The following is an 18,001-nucleotide window of genomic DNA, read 5'->3' as shown; positions in this document are numbered from 1 at the left end:
CATGGAAATTTGCTTTATTTGCATCGCAACTTTTTAACCTCGGATCGAAAAGTGTCTTTCGTTGTTCTAAAATAAAAAAGATAAAAAAAAAAATTAGACTTCGTGCGATCTCATAATTTATTTTGAGGGCGGGGAAATTTGTCATCTAATGACACACCCTTTTTGCAGCAGCAGCAGCAGCAGCAGCAGCAATAATTATAAAAAAACCTAGATTTTTTTTTTTCACAATTTCCTGATATTTATCATGTCACGAAGAAGACGACGACGTATTACAACGCGGAAGTTCAAGATTGTAAACTTGTATTGTAGGTAAGCGGAACACAAAAGAGCAAAGAAAAATGCAATCTTGAAGGGGCATCAAATTCATGGCGTCCGCTGCTTCTTGTTCTTCCCTCAACTCTCTGTCCCTGCTGCGACTTCGCTCTTCCTCCAACAAGAAAGGTCATGGGCACCAGTCATCTCCATCCCATGTCACCATTTCAGCTCGCTCTTATTTATCTAGTTCAATTCAGAAACGAGAGACAACGCATTTGAAGCTCTCTTTATTGGGTTCTTCTCCAGGCTATGAAGCAGGAAGAAGATATTGTTTGCAGTGTTGCTTAGACAATAGGCAACTTCAAGCACCGTAATTTCTGAACTTCTGCTGCTTTGGCAGGCATTTTTATTCAACATTAACATATATATATATATATATATATATATATATATATATATATATGTATATATAGTTTCTTTATGTTATTTGAATGGTTATTGTCTTTGGGTTAGTTCCAGTTTGCACTTGCGAAAGCTGTGTGGAGCTAAGAGGAGAGAGATTGTGTTGCAGCTGGGTTTTGCTGCACTTTCGCTTCAGAGTCTTGCTTCAGATGCGTTGGCTGAGGCTGGTGCTGTGTTTTGTTTTTATGCTTTGACAAATGTTTAGGATGTGTGGTTGGATTTGAGGTTCTTATTTGGACCCAATTGGAGTTTCAGGTGTAAAAGAGGATTTGCAAGTTTATGTGGATGATGTGAACAAGTTCAAGATATCGATTCCTCAAGGTGAAATGATATGACCCGTTAATTTGAACACCAAATTGCATACTTTCTCATAGCTTTGTTCCCAGCAAAAGAAAACAAACATAAAATTGCAGAATTTCTCATCTAATTTCTGATCTGTTATAGTTCATTTCACCTTTTTATTGTTTGATGTATTAGTATCCTGAAAGTTGAAGCCCTTGCTGAAGGGAATGAAATGGATATCAGTGTCAGCAAACCCACCAAGTTATAATTCTCGATGCACGATCTGAGTCATGAATGATACAGTACTAATTTTGCTCATACAGATCGCAATAAAGGCATTTTCCTAGTTTATTTTGTCTCAATATCAAGACGCGATATGCTGGAGAGTTGGAATTGTTCTTTCTTCTTGCATAAAATCTTTACCATTTCAGCATCGCCCGCTTTACTTTTCTGCTCGGACTCTTTCTAATACATGAGATGAATGGTTTTTAATGGCAATGATGATGGCGTGAATTACTAAATTGTTTATATTCAGATTGGCTGGTGGGTGCTGGTGAGCCTAATGGATTCAAATCCGTTACTGCTTTCTATCCCAAAGAAGATTCATCCTCAAACAGTAATATTTTACCCTGCTTCACAGTACATTTCATCTCCCATCATCCTTTCGTTCATCTCTTCACTACTTAGAATCCTGATGATTTGTCGAATTGCATCTTGTTTCGCTTAGTCAGTGTAGCTATCACCGGCATTGGCCCGGACTTTACCAAAATGGGATCTTTTGGCAAAGTCGATGCTTTCGCCGAGAGTCTGGTAAATATCTTCTTCCAATTACCGAAAGCTCATTCATTCACTACTTTTTTTTCGCTTGAAACGATTCTAAATGTCTGCTAGCTGTTGTAGGTAAACGGTTTGGACAGAAGCTGGCGGAGGCCTCCTGGTGTGGCAGCTAAACTCATCGATTGCCGAGATGCCAATGGTAGTCTCTCAACCATAATCTTCTCTAGCTAAACAGAACACCCCTTTCTCACACAAAAATGTCAAGAGTCCATGGCATTTGTATTGTGGCCCTCGTCCCTAGACTTTCAAGTGATTACCTTAATCTGAATTCATCAGTAGTACATTTCAATGGTTGGTACAATGAATGGGGTGGGATGTTGATTACCTTAATCTGAATTTATCGGTAGTACATTTCAATGGTTTGTATTGTAGCCTTCGTTCCTAGAATTCAAGTGATGACCTTAGTCAGAGTCCATCTGCATTCGTTCCTAAAAGAATGCTTTGAACAGGATTCTATTACATTGAGTATTCGCTTCAAAATCCCGGGGAGAGTCGGAGACATATATATTCAGCAATCGGGATGGCATTCAATGGTTGGTACAACAGGCTGTATACAGTGACTGGACAGGTATGCCTTGTATTAGATCTCAGGGGAATCAGATTATCTTCGCAATTCATCCTTTTAAGTGGAAACCCAAGGCGCTAAATTATATACTTTGTGTTCATGTAGTTTTTGGAAGACAGGTCCGAAGCATACAGATCGAAGATAGAACAGGTAACTCGGTTGACCCAAGAAGCACTCTATAATCCCGACTACATCTCGCAACTCATCATATTCACAAACTGATTTCTTTATCTAATGCGGGAACTGCAGGCAGTCGCTTCCTTCAGATTTATATGAAATTGAAAGAAGATGAAAGCAGGAATAGCTTGTACTCGAAGAGCCATAGTTGATTTGGAGTTGTAATGCCATCCGCGTATTGCAATTCCTAACCATTTTAAATTCACTGGATCCACCAATGGCATAATCAAACCCACACTCTTTTCTCTCTCTCTCTCTCTCTCTCTCTCTCTCTCCGCACATACCTAAGCTGCAAAGGCTTGTGTATTTTGCCAAAAAGTTATTGAACAAAACATATGCAGCAATTGAGAACCGAAAAAGAAGTTTCCTTTGCGAAAGGATTGAAGGGCATTCATGAAACAGCGAGTATCGCCTTTCCAATTAGAGGGCTTCATAACATTACAACAGCCTGTCATAGGATGAAGTACATTATCAACCAGTTCTAAGAATCTCCCTTGCACGCTCTCCAGTTTTAGATGCAGCATTTTTATGTAATAACAGGGAAAGCTGGTCGACAAAGAGTGTACTCTTCATTTGCTCCAGCTGTTGTCTCTCTTTCTCCATCAGTAGATCCAACTCCTCAAAGCGAACTATCTTGTCATGAATTTCCTTCATCTGTGAACCATGACCAGTGTATGAAAGTGATCAACACCAACCTCAATCAAAATTTTCATTATGTATTCTACAATAAATGCGATGGTGGGAGCAGTGGGAAGCAAGCAAACAAAGATGCCTGGCACCTGCTGCAAGGATTCAGATCAAGGAATGGGAAAAGGTTCAACAGAAGGAAGACAGTAGCAGCAGATGCCTGCTTTGAAAAGCCCTATTCTTAAAAAGAACAAGACTAGAGCTAATTTTTTTATTTGCACCAGCAGATGACAGATGATGACCAAAGGCCGAAACAGGAAAATCCAAGCAACTCCCTGAGACAATTCCTTTTCCACCATTTTATCTGACAAACCAAGCAGGTCATTTCAATCGGTAGTCCAAGGTAGACATCTAACCGCCAATAAAATTGACAGATTTTATCAATATGAGCGCATGGAAGATCCTTTATATTTGGATCTATTCCATTTTGTTTCAGATGAACCAAAGATCAAAATACACACTAGCACAATTGTCTCTAGACATTTTACGAAGAAGAAGAAAATACACACCTGCACCTCCACAATGTCTGAAACAGCTCTCTCCAGATCAAGCTCTTCCTTCTCAAGCACTGAATTTGCATCCATAAGAGCTCCTTCTAATGCATTTAGGGTCGTCTCTCCATTGGCAGAAACTTCAGCTTCTGCAATATGGTCACGAATGAAGTCATTGGGTTAATAAGAATTGGACTTGCCCATGCCCAAGTCACCCAACGGTGAGACCAAACTAACTTTCAGACATACATGAAAGATAAGTTCTGTGCATATGCATGGTCAGAAATAAAATTTGCAACAAGAAGAATGGACAAGACCAAACATGCTTCGCAAACTCAATATATGTCAGTTTCATAATTCAGAATTTCTGAAAATTGCACACTAGATATCTAACCTAAAAGGTCTGGAACAACCAGTACTATGGAAGACATTTCACTCATCAAAATGACAGAAATGAAGTCATCATTGCCTAAGAAGTGTCGTGCCAATCTTGCAAATTACAAGTAGATATATAGAAAACAAAAATGTCTAAGGTGTGGTCCTCAAAGATAAATTTCGCCCTTCACAAAGTGCAGAAGGTGTGTTGCGGCTATCCTCCAAGACACAACAAACTATCTAAATAGCGTGCACCTCAATATATAGTTTATACAGAAACAGTAGAATTATTTTGATTCCTTAAGTCCTTTCTCTCTCTCTCTCTCTCTCTAGACACTTGAGCTTAATTCTAGATTTTATGAGCTATCGCTACTTCATAAACACACGTTTTTCCTAATGAATATATAAAAAAAACACAACATATATTTGTAGGACTCCAAGATCGACTACAGATTGCTTCGGTTCCAGTTGCCACCGAAGCCCAAGTTCATTGCATTTTATGCTAGATGGCTTCTCAAGTTAATATACGTCTTTGACTTTGCTTTTTCTTGCTCAAGTGTGTAAGGTTGCCACCACCTCCATTTGCTTCATACAGAAGTAGATGTCTTAGACTTAAAGCAGGTAGGCCGCACATTCAAACTGCCATAGCCTCAGGAGATATCCATCGCCGAAATACATCGATGACATGCAAATTTCAGCTAATAATAGTCCTTTTGAATTATCTATCTTATACAACAAGAAGTAACCAAGCAATTATTCATATGAAAAATAGCATTGTAAAAGGACAAGATTGAGAAAATAGTCCTGGTTTTTTAGCTGAAAACTGTGGACGTGAAGTTTACTCGTGCTGCCTATGGATCATCATAAAGACAGCTTAATGCTATTTGACTTGTATTCATTACTTAGTATTTAAGGTTTTTTGATTGGGTAGCGTTATGAATATGTCATAATGTATCACCAACAAAGATCCAAAATTACCTCTGTTTACTCCATACTCCACCTCAGAGAGGGTCGTCACAGCAGCTTGAGCAGCAGCTTCTGTAACTTCTACACCAGCCAAAGCTGACAAAAAAACAGCCTGCAGAGACGGTTTGATTGCCAAAAACGAAATTAGGACAGCAATAACCCTATGAAGTTCAAACTCTTATTAAGTGCTGAAAATTAAGAGCCTATTTGAGAACCTCAATTAAGCAGTAAAAATAAAAAATTCAGCACTTATTGAGATGCTTGTTTGATAAGCATTCACTTAGAAAATTCAATTCAATTATGTAAAAGATTCTCTTAATTTAATAAGTAAGGAAGAAGTTAATTCATTCACCAGAAAAATAACAGATAATAATAAAAATCTTGCCAATTATTTTGTTAAAATCTACTAATAAAGATTCCGGTTTTCAAAAAGCCCGGTCTTTCACTCAAAAATGGTGGAAAAAGCCGAAGATACAAAGTGTAGCTTTGTGACCTTTACAACAGTCAAACATGCAAGCAACTAGTGTCCTAAGCTCTATCCTAGGAAGTTTAACACCATGGATCAGATATGCATCATGCATAGTCTTACGACAATGGAAAACAATATGTAACATTTGCCAAGGACAGACATCCTACAAACTTTCCTAACCAGTGCCCTTTTATCTATGCTAATAACGTGGTCTTCTAAACCCCAAAAACACAAACACACAGAATTGAAAACAGAACTTTCAACATTAGGAAAAAACAGAATTCCGTACCTGTGCCATAATCGGGTTACTTGCATCAGCCAGAGGTGTGAGACGAATTCTTTTACTGGGTGCCGATGTTGTGGAGCTTTCAATTCCAAATTCAACGTCATTATTGTCCTTCACAGTATTATACTTCCCATCAATGTCTCCAGAGTAAGGATCACTAATGAGTTCCTCGGCAAAAGGAAGTTTAATAAATTTAGCGACACATTCTTTCTCACTCCTACCACCAACATGGTGGGCAACCCTCTTCCAGTCATCACCATAATGCATTAAGGCTTCGAGGAGATGCAAAGTTTCTTTCTCTGTCCAATCTGCCTTCATGTCTTCATTGATCTCAACACGCCTAAAATCAGAAGAACTAACGCCAACCCTATAATTTCCTCTAACGTAGCACCTTGCACAGAGAGTCAAATCATACTGCATGTAACAAGTAGATGTAAATGTAATATAGTCAGCATCAATAATCTTCCAGCTAATCAATCATCTTCTCCTATGGATGGATATATCACCCATATTATAGAGACAAAGCTGAATGCAAATGAAGTAAATGTACTCCTATAACATAAAAAATCTAAAACCAAACATATGGAATATATGCTGAAAGCTCTACTATTTGTTGAGTAATCATCTTCGAGGTATTTGAAAACTTAATGAGTGAGATGCAGTGTGGTCCATATCATTTCCTTCTTTACTATGAAGCCACAGAGTGCTCAACGGGCATGACAGTAAACTTTGAGCAACAATAAAAAGAGTCTTTACTTTCCAAAAGAGAAAATCCATAGCACACCATCATCTTAATTTTGTCAAATCACATCTTTTATTATCACTAATAAAATGATATCACATAAGCATGCTACAAAAGCAAAGAATGAAATCACGGTGTTTCAGCAGGTGTATCTAAAAACAGGGGCCTTCCATGGTCCTTCGGAAACCGATCCCTCGTCATAACTCAGTCATAATCACTTTTATCGCAACTCCTACAAAATATATCATAACACACAATAACTCAAAAGATTTATGATGAACGGATGAGATTTGCTCTCATAACAATCACCACATCTTTGAGACATCAGGGATCTACAGAAACCCCCCAAAAACAGGCAAGAGAAAGAAACATCTTCTTCAACAACAAAAAATGGTAAAACATCTTCACCAAAAAAAATGAAGTAAAACATCACCTTTTCACAAGCAAAGCAAGCAATAGTGCACACAGACTTGCAGCTATTGCACAACCTCTTCGACGCCTCTTTATTCAACCCGGCAGAGTCAACCGCATTACCTCCGCCATTACCACCGCCACCGCCGCCGGCAGTCTTACTGCTCTCCTTATCATCCCATTTCAATGGCTTGCCCGACGCGGACCCTGAGTAATTGACCAGCCCCCAGGTCTCCAAAAAATCAAAAACCCTACGAATCGAACCGACGTCGCCGACCAACGTCTTCCTCACATCGGTGAACGTGATCTTCCTCGAAGGATTCCGCCTGTAGAGCTTGATCATGGAGTTCCGGTAGTACATGTACACCCTAGGGTTCTTCGACGGCGATTTCCCATCGAAGAACTCGGGGAGTAACCGGAGCTCGCACTCGTGCACGTCGCACCATGAGAACCACCCTACCAATTCACATTGCACACACTCAATCATCGCACTGGAAGACCACTTTTAGGGTTTTAGAGACTTACCGGAGTAGCTAGGGATGTAGATGACGTCGGCGTCGGCGACGGGCGGCTCGGACGGAGGAGGCGGAGGAACGGCGACGGCGGCGGTTGGTTTGGGAGGCTCGGCGGATGGCGGTGGTTCGGGTTTGACGGGAGGAGGGGCCGTGGCGGCGGGGGCGGGGGCGGGGACGGGGGTGGACGGAGGTTCGGGTACAAGCGCGGGTACCGGTGCGGGTTGGGGAGGTCCGGCGGAGGGACGGGGAGGGTCTCTGACCGGCGATGTGGTTGCCGCCGCCGCCGTCGTCTCCATGATGAACGGAGAGAGTTTGTGGAGGGGAGGTTTATGTATGAGCGGGTCCGGTTTTGCTCAAACGGTTCGGGTCCTGATTTGTGCGGGTTATGAAACCTCAAAATATATCTTTCCTTCCTTATTTTACACAGGATTCTGCAATTAATTAATACAAATCATTAAAGTAGGATTTTTGGCCATCGATAGTCACAATTAATGAATTTACCTTATACATATATATTATAGGCGGCGCTATTTTTACCTCTTAGGCAAGGTTTGGTTGCCCGAATTGCCACGGCTCGCAAAAGAGAGGTTTCTTGAATTGGAGTTTTTGTCTCTGTCGATTGTTTGGCCCTCTGGTTGCTTGCACAAAAGAGGTAAAGCTGCTGGGACTCTACCCTAGCCTTTCTGCTGTGAATTTCAGAACTTGAAACTTGTTGTTAACCTCTAGCCTGAATTTCAAATCAATCCAAAAAGATGTCTATGTCCTCTTATCCAAGTGGTATAAGCACGTCACCTGTCTTCCACTTTAGCAGAAGCTGCCTCTATAAGCGATTCTTCCGGTCTTTTCGTGTTTCGCGCTAGAATGCAATTATTTACTTTCTATTAGTCCTTCTACGCATATTCGTGAATCTGATTCTACTCGGTTGTGCACTTTTCTTTGGTTTTTCCATGAACTTCTCATATTTGACTTGTTCACTCTCTACTCGGGTTCATCAAACTTTTAGACATGCAGACGCTCAATACCTTATCCACCCTGAATAGTGGCAAAGCAGTCCTTGTTTTAACAAAGTTGGGGCACCATTTGCATATTACTTGCACATCTATCAACCAAAAATGCACACATTAGAAGCTTTTAAATATTTCGTCATCTTCAAAACATCACGAGGAGTTTTCCCAATTGAAGCCACGAGGGACTACTTCATGATCTTCTGCGCCTCCTTCTTCTTTTTACCCTTCTTACATGGTGAACTAGCTGAAGAAGAGTACCTCATTGAGCCAGCCTCCTCAGAAACTTCACTCTCACTAGAGATATTGAACATAACATTAACACATTGGCACGGACCACACCTCTCGTCTGCCACATCCTCTAGGATTGCAATGGATAACTACCGGATTCTAGCTCAGAAGGGACCACCTGCAATTCAGTAGGCTGCAACTCGTGTGCAAAATGTGTAGATCAAAATTCCCCTGAACAGGACATGGCACGACTCATCAACTCTCTCTAGAACACACGGTGTTTCCCTCGACCTTTCCTCGCTGCTACCCCCGATGTCCGTCATCACCTCCTTAACCGGAGCATCGACCACGTAAGTCTTCCCTACTAGGTCCATGAGGAGTATTGGTTTGGATCTTCGGCCTCACAGCATTCGCCTCAGCAGGATTGGCTTTATTCAATGGACATTTCCTTATCCCCATGACCAAACACCAGGCATGGGCTACACCTCGGTGGGATTTCACCGTTTTCAACATGAACAAAATATTTAGTCCTGCTAAAATACAAGACTACACTATTGGAAATGACTTCTGTAAGTCCTTTCCCAGTCCAGACCTTACGAACAGTTGATTTACCATATCGAACGACAGTTTCCACCCAAGTAATTGACGAACAAGCGTAATGGTCCAAATCTTCACGCCGACATTAATGACAGTGGATAAAATGACGAAGGATTTATACTCAAGAACCAGGCCAACCTCCATGAATATCAAAGATTTATCTACATCACCTGCAGGCATGGCATTCGCCTCCAGTACAAAAGATCGAACACCGTATTTCTTGGCAAAGGACCTCCAATTTGATCCTTTATCGAATCCGACAAAGTACCGTGACCAACAACTTTGGCAACACTATTTAGGCCTTTCAAAGTCGACATTCCTGCAATATTCAAATCTGAAAATCAAGCACAATCGTGATTCTAGAATTAACCAACACCAAAATAGGAAACTCCAAAACTTCCAACCGGGCGCAATACAAATCCAGTTTTAAACTCAAATTGCCAATGAAATACTATCTTCAAGATTTATAAAATATACCCAAGGATCTTCAACAAAGGATGACGATCGAAGATGGAGAATGTAGCCATCACTCTCGGCAGCCACCACTCCTGATCAAACCAACCAAAACTCCACCAAAACCAGCGATAATCAGTTAAATAATGATAAAAGTAAAGATCAAACAAGAATAATTTCAAGAAAAATTGATCAACCATGGCTGCGTAATATAAATTCTTGTAAGATTTAAAAGAAAATTTGTGCGAAGCATGGGCAAGTAAAGTGTTAGGAAAATCCTCTATATTATTTTGAAGATGACAAAATAATCAAATGCTACTAATATGTATATTGGTTAAGTAGACCATATGATAGATACACAAGCCAATATGCAGGCGATGTCCTAAGCAGGTAAAATGGTATGAGGAGTGATTTGCCCACTATCAAGGGCGAACGAGGTATTGGGCATCAAGGTTTCTAAAGCTGGATAGACCCGACAGAAGGAGAACAAGTCTAAAACATGGAGTTCAGTAAATCATGAATCGACCTGATAGAATGAGAACAAGTCTGACGGAATCATGAAGACTTGGGAGAACCATGAAAATGTGAATAGGTAAAAAGAGTCATGATCACCAATATGCTTGGAATGATTAGAAGATAATAGATCGGAAGTTAGTTTCTAACAAATAGCGTTGACAGAGTCATTGGATCGCTATCAAGAGCGGCTGCCTTTATCAGACAACACAAAAGACGTGTAATGTGCTTCTACCAAGTGGAGAAGAGGACTCATACTTCTTTTGAATTTGATTTGAATTCAAATTGGTGTCTAACGGCTAGTACATAGCTCTGGAATTCGCAGTTGAAGGATTGGAGTTGAGTCGGAGCAATTTTATCATATATGAGCAGGCAATAGAGATGACAAACTCTGGATATAAGCAGCAGTGACTATTTTGGAAAACTATCAATGTAAGAATAACATAGAGACATTTTGCTTCTACTAACGATAGAACCAATGACTACTCGAGGGATTTGAGTTTCAAACGGTCATTTGAGGTCTAATGGCTATAAATTTAACCCAAAGGAAGTAGTACAGTTGGGGGGAAACGAACAAACTCAGTCTATTACTTTGAGGTTCATATTTACTTTGTTTTTGTTGGTGGAAGCCATGTATTTCTAATTATATTCTCTATGAGGTTGCTTCTATCTGTAATATGGGAAGAAATGATAATTTAGTGTTGTTAGAGTTGCTTGTGTGTCAATACTATCATCTACCAACTTCGAGTAGAAACAACACTTACTACTATTTGTAATATCTCTTGAGATTACTAGTAGATTGTATCTTATCGTGGCTATTTGTCTGGAAAATTGGACGTAAGCTTAGTATAAGCTGAATCACAATATGTCTACATACAATAATTTTTTTCTATTTAATTTTGACTATATCTCCTTGATAGAAGCACTTGCATTTGTTATTATCAATTTGTTCTTGCATCTATCAACGTTTAACATGATACTCCATGAAAATTGTCAAGTTTATAAATCAACTTATTCACCTTCCTTTAGGTTGTATTGTTGGCCTTAACATAAACTAATTTTTAGATAAAGATAGTAGAAAGTACATTTTTACACACACATACATACACACACACACATATATGTTATGAAATACATGAATGAATATTCATTATATTCAATGTACCTATTATGGTACATTTGTAACCTACATTCTACATACAATCTCCAATGAATGTTCATCTCCCTATTCAATGTATGTATTCAATACATTGACATTAATGATATGTGCATTCTTGTTTTCTTATAAATATGAGTTTAGTTTTGATCATTGTGTAAGAAAAGAGAACATAATGAAAAGAAAAAATATATATCTTTGGTGTTTATCTGCATTCTCTACTTAATCTCTATTCTCTCTATTATATAGTTGCAACGCAATATTTTACAACACATTATCAGCATGAAGATCTACCAACTGAGTAAATAATTTTTGCAAGGTAAGTGTTCTCTTTGTTTTCATTAATCAACTTATACTTCATCTTCTCCTATCAATTCTTCATTTTTCTTTTTCTTGGCCTGAAGCCAATTTCCAATCTAAAAGTATCCTTCTGCTCCTAAAGTGGCGGTGGATATTTGGAAATCCTTCTAATTAATTTAAGGATTCATTTGTTTTGCAAGAATTATGGCAAATATTGAACAGCCCAAATTCCACATCCTGGAAGTGAGTGGAAATAATTATCTATCCTGGTGCCTTGACATGGAAATGCACCTCCAAGGGCAAGATCTCGCTAATGCAATTACAGAAGTCGGAACCTCAAATGCAAAAGATAAAGCAAATGCACTGATTTTTATTCGTCGTCATTTGCATGAGAGCCTGCAGACTCAATATTTATCCGTTTGAGACCCTCAGACCCTGTGAAACAGGTTGAAGGATAGGTATGATCATACCAAGACTGTTATCCTCCCTTAAGCACAATATGTCTGGCAACATCTCAGATTGCAAGATTTTAAATCAGTGTCTGACTATAACTCCGCTTTATTTGATATTGTTTCTCGGCTTGAGTTATGCGGTATCAAGTTCACTGATGCGGAACTATTAGAGAAAACTTTCTCCACTTTCCATGCTTCGAATATTGTATTACAACAGCAATACCGGCAGCGTCAATTTGCCACATACTCTGAATTAATTTCTGTGCTCCTCACTACTGAGCAAACTAATGAATTGCTGCTCAAAAATCATGATCTTAGACTCGCTGGGTCAAAAGCATTGCCTGAAGCACATGCTAACTCTGAGAAAAATACTGGCCATTTTAAGTGCTATAAGCGCAGGCAAGAACATAATCCTCGAAGGGGTGGCAAGAAATTTAACAGTCCTAGGAAATCTAACTTTGGCCCGAATCATGACAAAGAAAAGAAGCAAAAAAAGGTGACTATTGAAAGTATTTGCCATCGCTGTCGCATGACTGGGCACTGGTCACGTACTTGTCGTACGCCAAAGCACTTTGTTGATCTATACCAGGCATCTTTAAAAAATAGGGGCAAGGGTGGTGAATCTCACTTCATTGAAATTAATCCTATTGCCATAACCACTATTGAGGCCAACAATATCTCTGTTGGTGGGACTCCTCTTGCTCCTGAAGTAGCAAATGCATCTCTGGATGTCTCTGATTTCTTTGAGGACCTCTGATTACTTTGATGAAGCATCAGACCGGTGGATGCCAACTTAGACTTCGAATTTTATGATTCTAATAATTTCTTTTCTAGTTGTTTTTCTTTAAATGTATTACCTTTTATTATTCTTTAATGTGGTTATGCAATGAAATGCTTATGAACTTGATATAATATTTATTATTTTGAAATTTTATTTGACCCTATAACTAATATGAAAATTTTATGATACTTGACACCTGAAGTTGTCAACATAAATGCAAATGGAAAACACCGAGAAAAAGGAAAATGTTTGTTTGCTTGATAGTGCATCAACACATACCATATTTTGTAGTAGACACTTTTTCTCGAGTATGACATTGCGTAAGACACATGTTTATACAATATCAAGTCCTATTCCGATTATTGATGGTTTCGGGAATGCCACAATTGTTTTGCCAAAAGGCACCATCCTACATATTGAGGATGCATTTCTAAGCAGTAGATCAAAAAGGAATCTGTTTAGCTTTAAAGATGTACGCCGTAATGGGTACCATATTGAGACTATTTATGAGCAAAATAAATAATATATTGGCATTACCTCTTATAAGATGGGCCTGAAGACCATCCATGAGAAGCTAGAAACTTCTTCTATGGGTTTGTATTGTGTCATGATTAAGGCCGTTGAAACCTACTCCACCATATCCTGAAGATTGGTAAACCCTGATCAGTTTGGATTATGGCATGATCGCCTTGGTTACCCTGGTGCTTCAATGATGCGTAGAATAATTCAGAATACAAAAGGGCACCCTTTAAAGGATACAAAGGTATTGTTGTCCAAAGATTATAATTGTGAAGCTTGTTCACAAGGAAAACTCATTACCAAACCTCCTATAACAAAGGTTAATCTTGAATCCCCTTTATTCCTACAAAGAATTCAGGGTGATATTTGTGGACCAATACAACCACCAAGTAGACCATTTCGATATTTTATGGTACTAGTGGACGCATCCTGTAGATGGTCCCATGTTTGTCTATTATCTACTCGCAATGTCACCTTTGCACGTTTACTTGCGCAGATTATAAAGCTCTGGGCACAATTCCCTGATTATCCAATTAAAAGCATAAGGATGGATAATGCTGGTGAATTTACATCAAAGAGTTTTGATATGTATTGTGCTTCACTCGGAATCGAGGTTGAGCACTCGGTCGCATATGTTCATACTCAAAATGGATTGGCAGAATCCTCGATTAAACATATCCAAATCATTGCCCGCACTCTATTATTGAGAACGAATCTCAACGATACAGCATGGGGTCATGCAGTTTTGCACGCGGCAGCCCTAATAAGATTGCGCCCCACTGCTAGTCTCTTACAATCTCCCCTTCAAATGGTTCTTGGTTTTAAACCTGATATTTCACATTTACGCACCTTTGGTTGTGTAGTACAAGTGCCTGTAGCATTGCCAAAAAGAACGAAAATGGGTCCCCAATGCCGTTTGGGCATTTATGTTGGGTTTAATTCACCGTCCATCATTAAGTTCTTGGAATCAACTATTGGTGATCTTTTTACTGCCAGATTCGCAGATTGTCATTTCAATGAGACTATGTTTCCATCAATTGGGACACTTAAAACTGACATAGCTGCGAAGCAAAAACCAGTTAAGGTTTTCTCCTGGAATGAGAAAAATTTATCTCAATTAGACCCAAGAACTCCTGAGTGTGAAAACGAGGTGCAGCGCATAATCCATTTATAGGCTATGGCCAATAGACTTCCTGACGCATTTAATGATGCTACTAAGGTAACGAAGTCTCATATTCTAGCTGCAAATGCTCCAGCTAGGATAGCTGTTCCCGAAGGACAAGCTAAAATGGATCAAAATCCCCCACACTTGAAACGCGGTAGACCGATAGGATCAAAAGACACTGTTCCTCGAAAATGAAGGGGAAAGAATTAGGAATCTGCTCTAGAAGAGCCTGGTGTTATGCTTGCTCCCAAAGAGTTTATTGCCCCTGAAGAGGCACAAACCCATGAAAAGACCACCAACCCTGGGAATACTGAGAATCCCATTACATATTGTAATGAAATTTGGGATCAGAATGAAATCATCATTGATGATGCTTTTGCATTCTCAGTTGCTCATAAAATTATGGATGATGATTGTGAGCCGAAATCTATTATTGAATGCCGTCAAAGGCAAGATTGGTCTAAATGGGAGGAAGCAATTAAGGCTGAATTAGCTTCCCTAGCCAAACGAGAGGTTTTTGGACCCACAACTCGCATCCCCGATTATGTAAAGCCCGTTGGATATAAATGGGTATTTGTTCGGAAACGAAATGAGAAAAACAAGGTTGTCAGGTATAAAGCCAGACTCGTTGCCCAAGGATTCTCCCAGAGACCCGGGATTGATTATGATGAGACATATTCACCTGTGATGGATATGATTACATTTCGTTTTCTCATTAGCCTGGTACTATCTGAAAGATTGGAAATGCGTCTTAAGGACGTTGTGACGGCATATCTATATGGCTCATTAGACTCGAATATTTATATGAAAATTCCCGAGGGATTCAAAATGCCTGATGCATGCACTCCCCGCAACTTATTCTCAATAAAATTGCAAAGATCTTTGTACGGGTTAAAGCAATCCGGTCGCATGTGGTATCAACGCCTAAGTGAGTACCTAATTAAGGAAAAGTACAAGAATGATCCTATCTGCCCATACGTGTTTATCAAGAAATCAGAAACCGGATTTGCTATTGTAGCAGTTTTTGTCGACGACATAAATTTAATTGAAACTCCAGAAGAGTTAGCTAAAACTGCTGAGTATTTGAAAAAGGGAATTTGAAGTTAAAGATTTGGGTAAAACCAAACTTTGTCTTGGTCTAGAGCTTGAGCATAAAGCAAATGGAATAATCGTCCATCAATCAGCATACATTGAAAGATTACTTAAACGCTTCAACATGGACAAGGCTCACCCATTGAACACTCCTATGGTTGTAAGGTCTCTAGATCCCCAAAAGGATCCGTTTCGTCCTAGAGAATCTGGTGAAGAGATACTTGGTCCTGAAGTACCATATCTCAATGCAATTGGGGCTTTGATGTACTTGGCACAATGTACGAGACCAAATATCGCTTTTGCGGTAAATTTATTGGCACGTTTTAGTTCCGAGCCAACTCAGAGACACTGGAATGGAGTAAAACATATTTTTCGTTATCTCCGAGGAACCATAGATTTGGGATTATATTATTCCAAGGATTCCACTACCTCCGGTTTAGTTGGATATACTGATGCTGGATATAGATCTGATCCACATAAAGCTTGCTCTCAAACCGGTTATTTATTTTGTTATAACGGCACCGCCATTTCTTGGCGTTCTACGAAGTAATCGCTAGTAGCTACATCTTCCAACCACTCTGAGATTATTGCTTTATATGAAGCTGGAAGAGAGTGTGTTTGGTTAAGATACATTATAACACATATTCACAATTCTTGTTGTTTAACACCGGTTACAAATTCTCCCACTATAATTTATTAAGATAATGCTGCTTGTGTTGCATAAGTTAGGGGAGGATATATCAAAGGTGATAGGATCAAGCATATCTCGCCGAAATTTTTCTATACTCATGAACTCCAAGAAAGTCGATGAATTGATGTTAAGCAGATTCAATCCATAAATAATCTTGCAGATCTTTTTACCAAATCATTGCCAACGTCAACTTTTGAGAAATTAGTATATGGCATTGGTATGCGGCGAGTTCATAAGATGCGAGATTGACTAGCCCCAGTAGTGGCTAAATAGCTCAAATTGAGGGGGAGATGTTATGAACTATGCATTGCACTCTTTTTCTTTCTGTTCGGTTTTTTCCCACAAGGTTTTTCCGGCTTAAAGTTTTAACGAGGCAATTAACGCATCTACAAAAGGGGGAGATCTTAAAATTTGTGCTGTGTACTCTTTTTCCCTTTTGTCCGATTTTTGTCCCACTGGATTTTTCCGGCTTAAGGTTTTTAATGAGGCAGTATTATTCAATGCACATTCATAATATAATGAATACAATGAATATTCAAGGGGGAGTGTTATGAAATACATGAATGAATATTCATTATATTCAATGTACCTATTATGGTACATTTGTAACCTACATACATGAATGTATATTCAATATACCTATTATGGTACACTTATAACCTACATTCTACGTACAATCTCCAATGAATGTTCATCTCCCTATTCAATGTATGTATTCAATACATTGACATTAATGATATGTGCATTCTTGTTTTCTTATAAATAAGAGTTTAGTTTTGATCATTGTGTAAGAAAAGAGAACATAATAATGAAAAGGGAAAACATATATATCTTTGGTGTTTATTTGCATTCTATACTTAATCTCTATTCTCTCTATTATATACTTGCAACGCAATATTTTACAACAATATATATAATGGCACTTATAATGGGTGCAAAAGAGCCGAGCCGCCCGAGCCTTGAAGGATGTTTAGGCCCAGCTTGAACAGAACAAACTTACCTTTATGGGCACGGTATGTAGCGCAGGCCCAAATAAAAGATAAAAAGCATCTGCCAAATTAATTGGTTTGGTTTAGGCCGATTCTTGCTTTAGCTCGAATTATTTTATCATTTACATTATAAAATTTTAAAAATTTAACACACAATTATCAAATAACTAACAGGACTTTACTCCCAATTAATAAATTTCATCGAAAGAAATGAAATTCGCACATCTCAAAAAATGGCATAACTTTTAATAGTCCATTTGAAGTTTGATGATTAATCATAACATTATGATTTTACCAAAATTTATAAACAGTGAACGACTTACCTTTAATTTTCAGTCTTATATACTTCTCTTATTTTAGATATTATATTTTATTTGTTCAAAACAATATCGGGCCAATTTGGGCTTAGCAAGCGAGCCATGTCATCAAATGGGCTTAACTTTTGCTAAGCCAGCCACGTCAGCAAAATCACGTGACATGGCAATTTATTAAATAGGAGCTTTACATTGAGCCAAATTAATAATTGAAGTACTAGACA

At 38.8% G+C, this 18,001-nt stretch overlaps 2 protein-coding genes across 5 annotated transcripts; one reads left to right on the top strand and one right to left on the bottom strand.

Moving 5' to 3' along the window:
- The first annotated feature begins 306 nt into the window (after positions 1-306).
- On the top strand, positions 307-2,825 carry LOC115669914 (psbP domain-containing protein 3, chloroplastic). 4 transcript variants are annotated; one of them, XM_030591089.2, is made up of 10 exons: positions 307-441; positions 562-625; positions 775-884; positions 973-1,038; positions 1,535-1,615; positions 1,727-1,809; positions 1,900-1,975; positions 2,286-2,404; positions 2,507-2,551; positions 2,651-2,825. In XM_030591089.2, exons 1-10 carry the CDS (start codon positions 366-368, stop codon positions 2,675-2,677), a joined length of 747 nt encoding a protein of 248 aa, XP_030446949.1. In that variant the 5' UTR covers positions 307-365; the 3' UTR covers positions 2,678-2,825. The 4 variants fall into 4 exon arrangements, with proteins under 4 accessions (XP_030446949.1, XP_056177201.1, XP_030446948.1 ...); XM_056321226.1 differs by having other exon boundaries at positions 961-1,038; XM_030591088.2 differs by having other exon boundaries at positions 769-884.
- An 89-nt stretch (positions 2,826-2,914) lies between these two features.
- Positions 2,915-7,831, bottom strand: LOC115669908 (SWI/SNF complex subunit SWI3B). The gene is made up of 6 exons (XM_030591078.2): positions 7,531-7,831; positions 7,028-7,461; positions 5,856-6,266; positions 5,110-5,209; positions 3,775-3,905; positions 2,915-3,232 (listed from the first exon to the last, which is right to left on the bottom strand). The coding sequence occupies exons 1-6, from the start codon at positions 7,814-7,816 to the stop codon at positions 3,050-3,052; spliced, it is 1,545 nt and encodes a 514-aa protein (XP_030446938.1). The 5' UTR covers positions 7,817-7,831; the 3' UTR covers positions 2,915-3,049.
- Positions 7,832-18,001: the final 10,170 nt, after the last annotated feature.

Source organism: Syzygium oleosum, unplaced genomic scaffold, assembly GCF_021117445.2.
Source record: "Syzygium oleosum isolate NSW1041296 unplaced genomic scaffold, Sole_v2.1 Sole_v2.22, whole genome shotgun sequence".
NCBI lineage: Eukaryota > Viridiplantae > Streptophyta > Magnoliopsida > Myrtales > Myrtaceae > Syzygium > Syzygium oleosum.
The sequence above is the reverse complement of the archived record's forward strand: the minus strand, read 5'-3'. Positions and strand labels throughout refer to the sequence as shown.

Bases quoted from the DNA above. Each gene is read 5' to 3' on its own strand.
- LOC115669914 (XM_056321225.1), top strand. From the start codon at position 366: ATGGCGTCCGCTGCTTCTTGTTCTTCCCTCAACTCTCTGTCCCTGCTG. The intron at 1,976-2,285 runs GTAGTCTCTCAA...TGCTTTGAACAG, and splicing joins CGATTGCCGAGATGCCAATG to GATTCTATTACATTGAGTAT. The intron at 2,552-2,650 runs GTAACTCGGTTG...CGGGAACTGCAG, and splicing joins ACAGATCGAAGATAGAACAG to GCAGTCGCTTCCTTCAGATT.
- LOC115669908 (XM_030591078.2), bottom strand. From the start codon at position 7,816: ATGGAGACGACGGCGGCGGCGGCAACCACATCGCCGGTCAGAGACCCT. The intron at 7,462-7,530 runs GTAAGTCTCTAA...GTGAATTGGTAG, and splicing joins CTACATCCCTAGCTACTCCG to GGTGGTTCTCATGGTGCGAC. The intron at 5,210-5,855 runs GTACGGAATTCT...CCGTCTCTGCAG, and splicing joins GTAACCCGATTATGGCACAG to GCTGTTTTTTTGTCAGCTTT.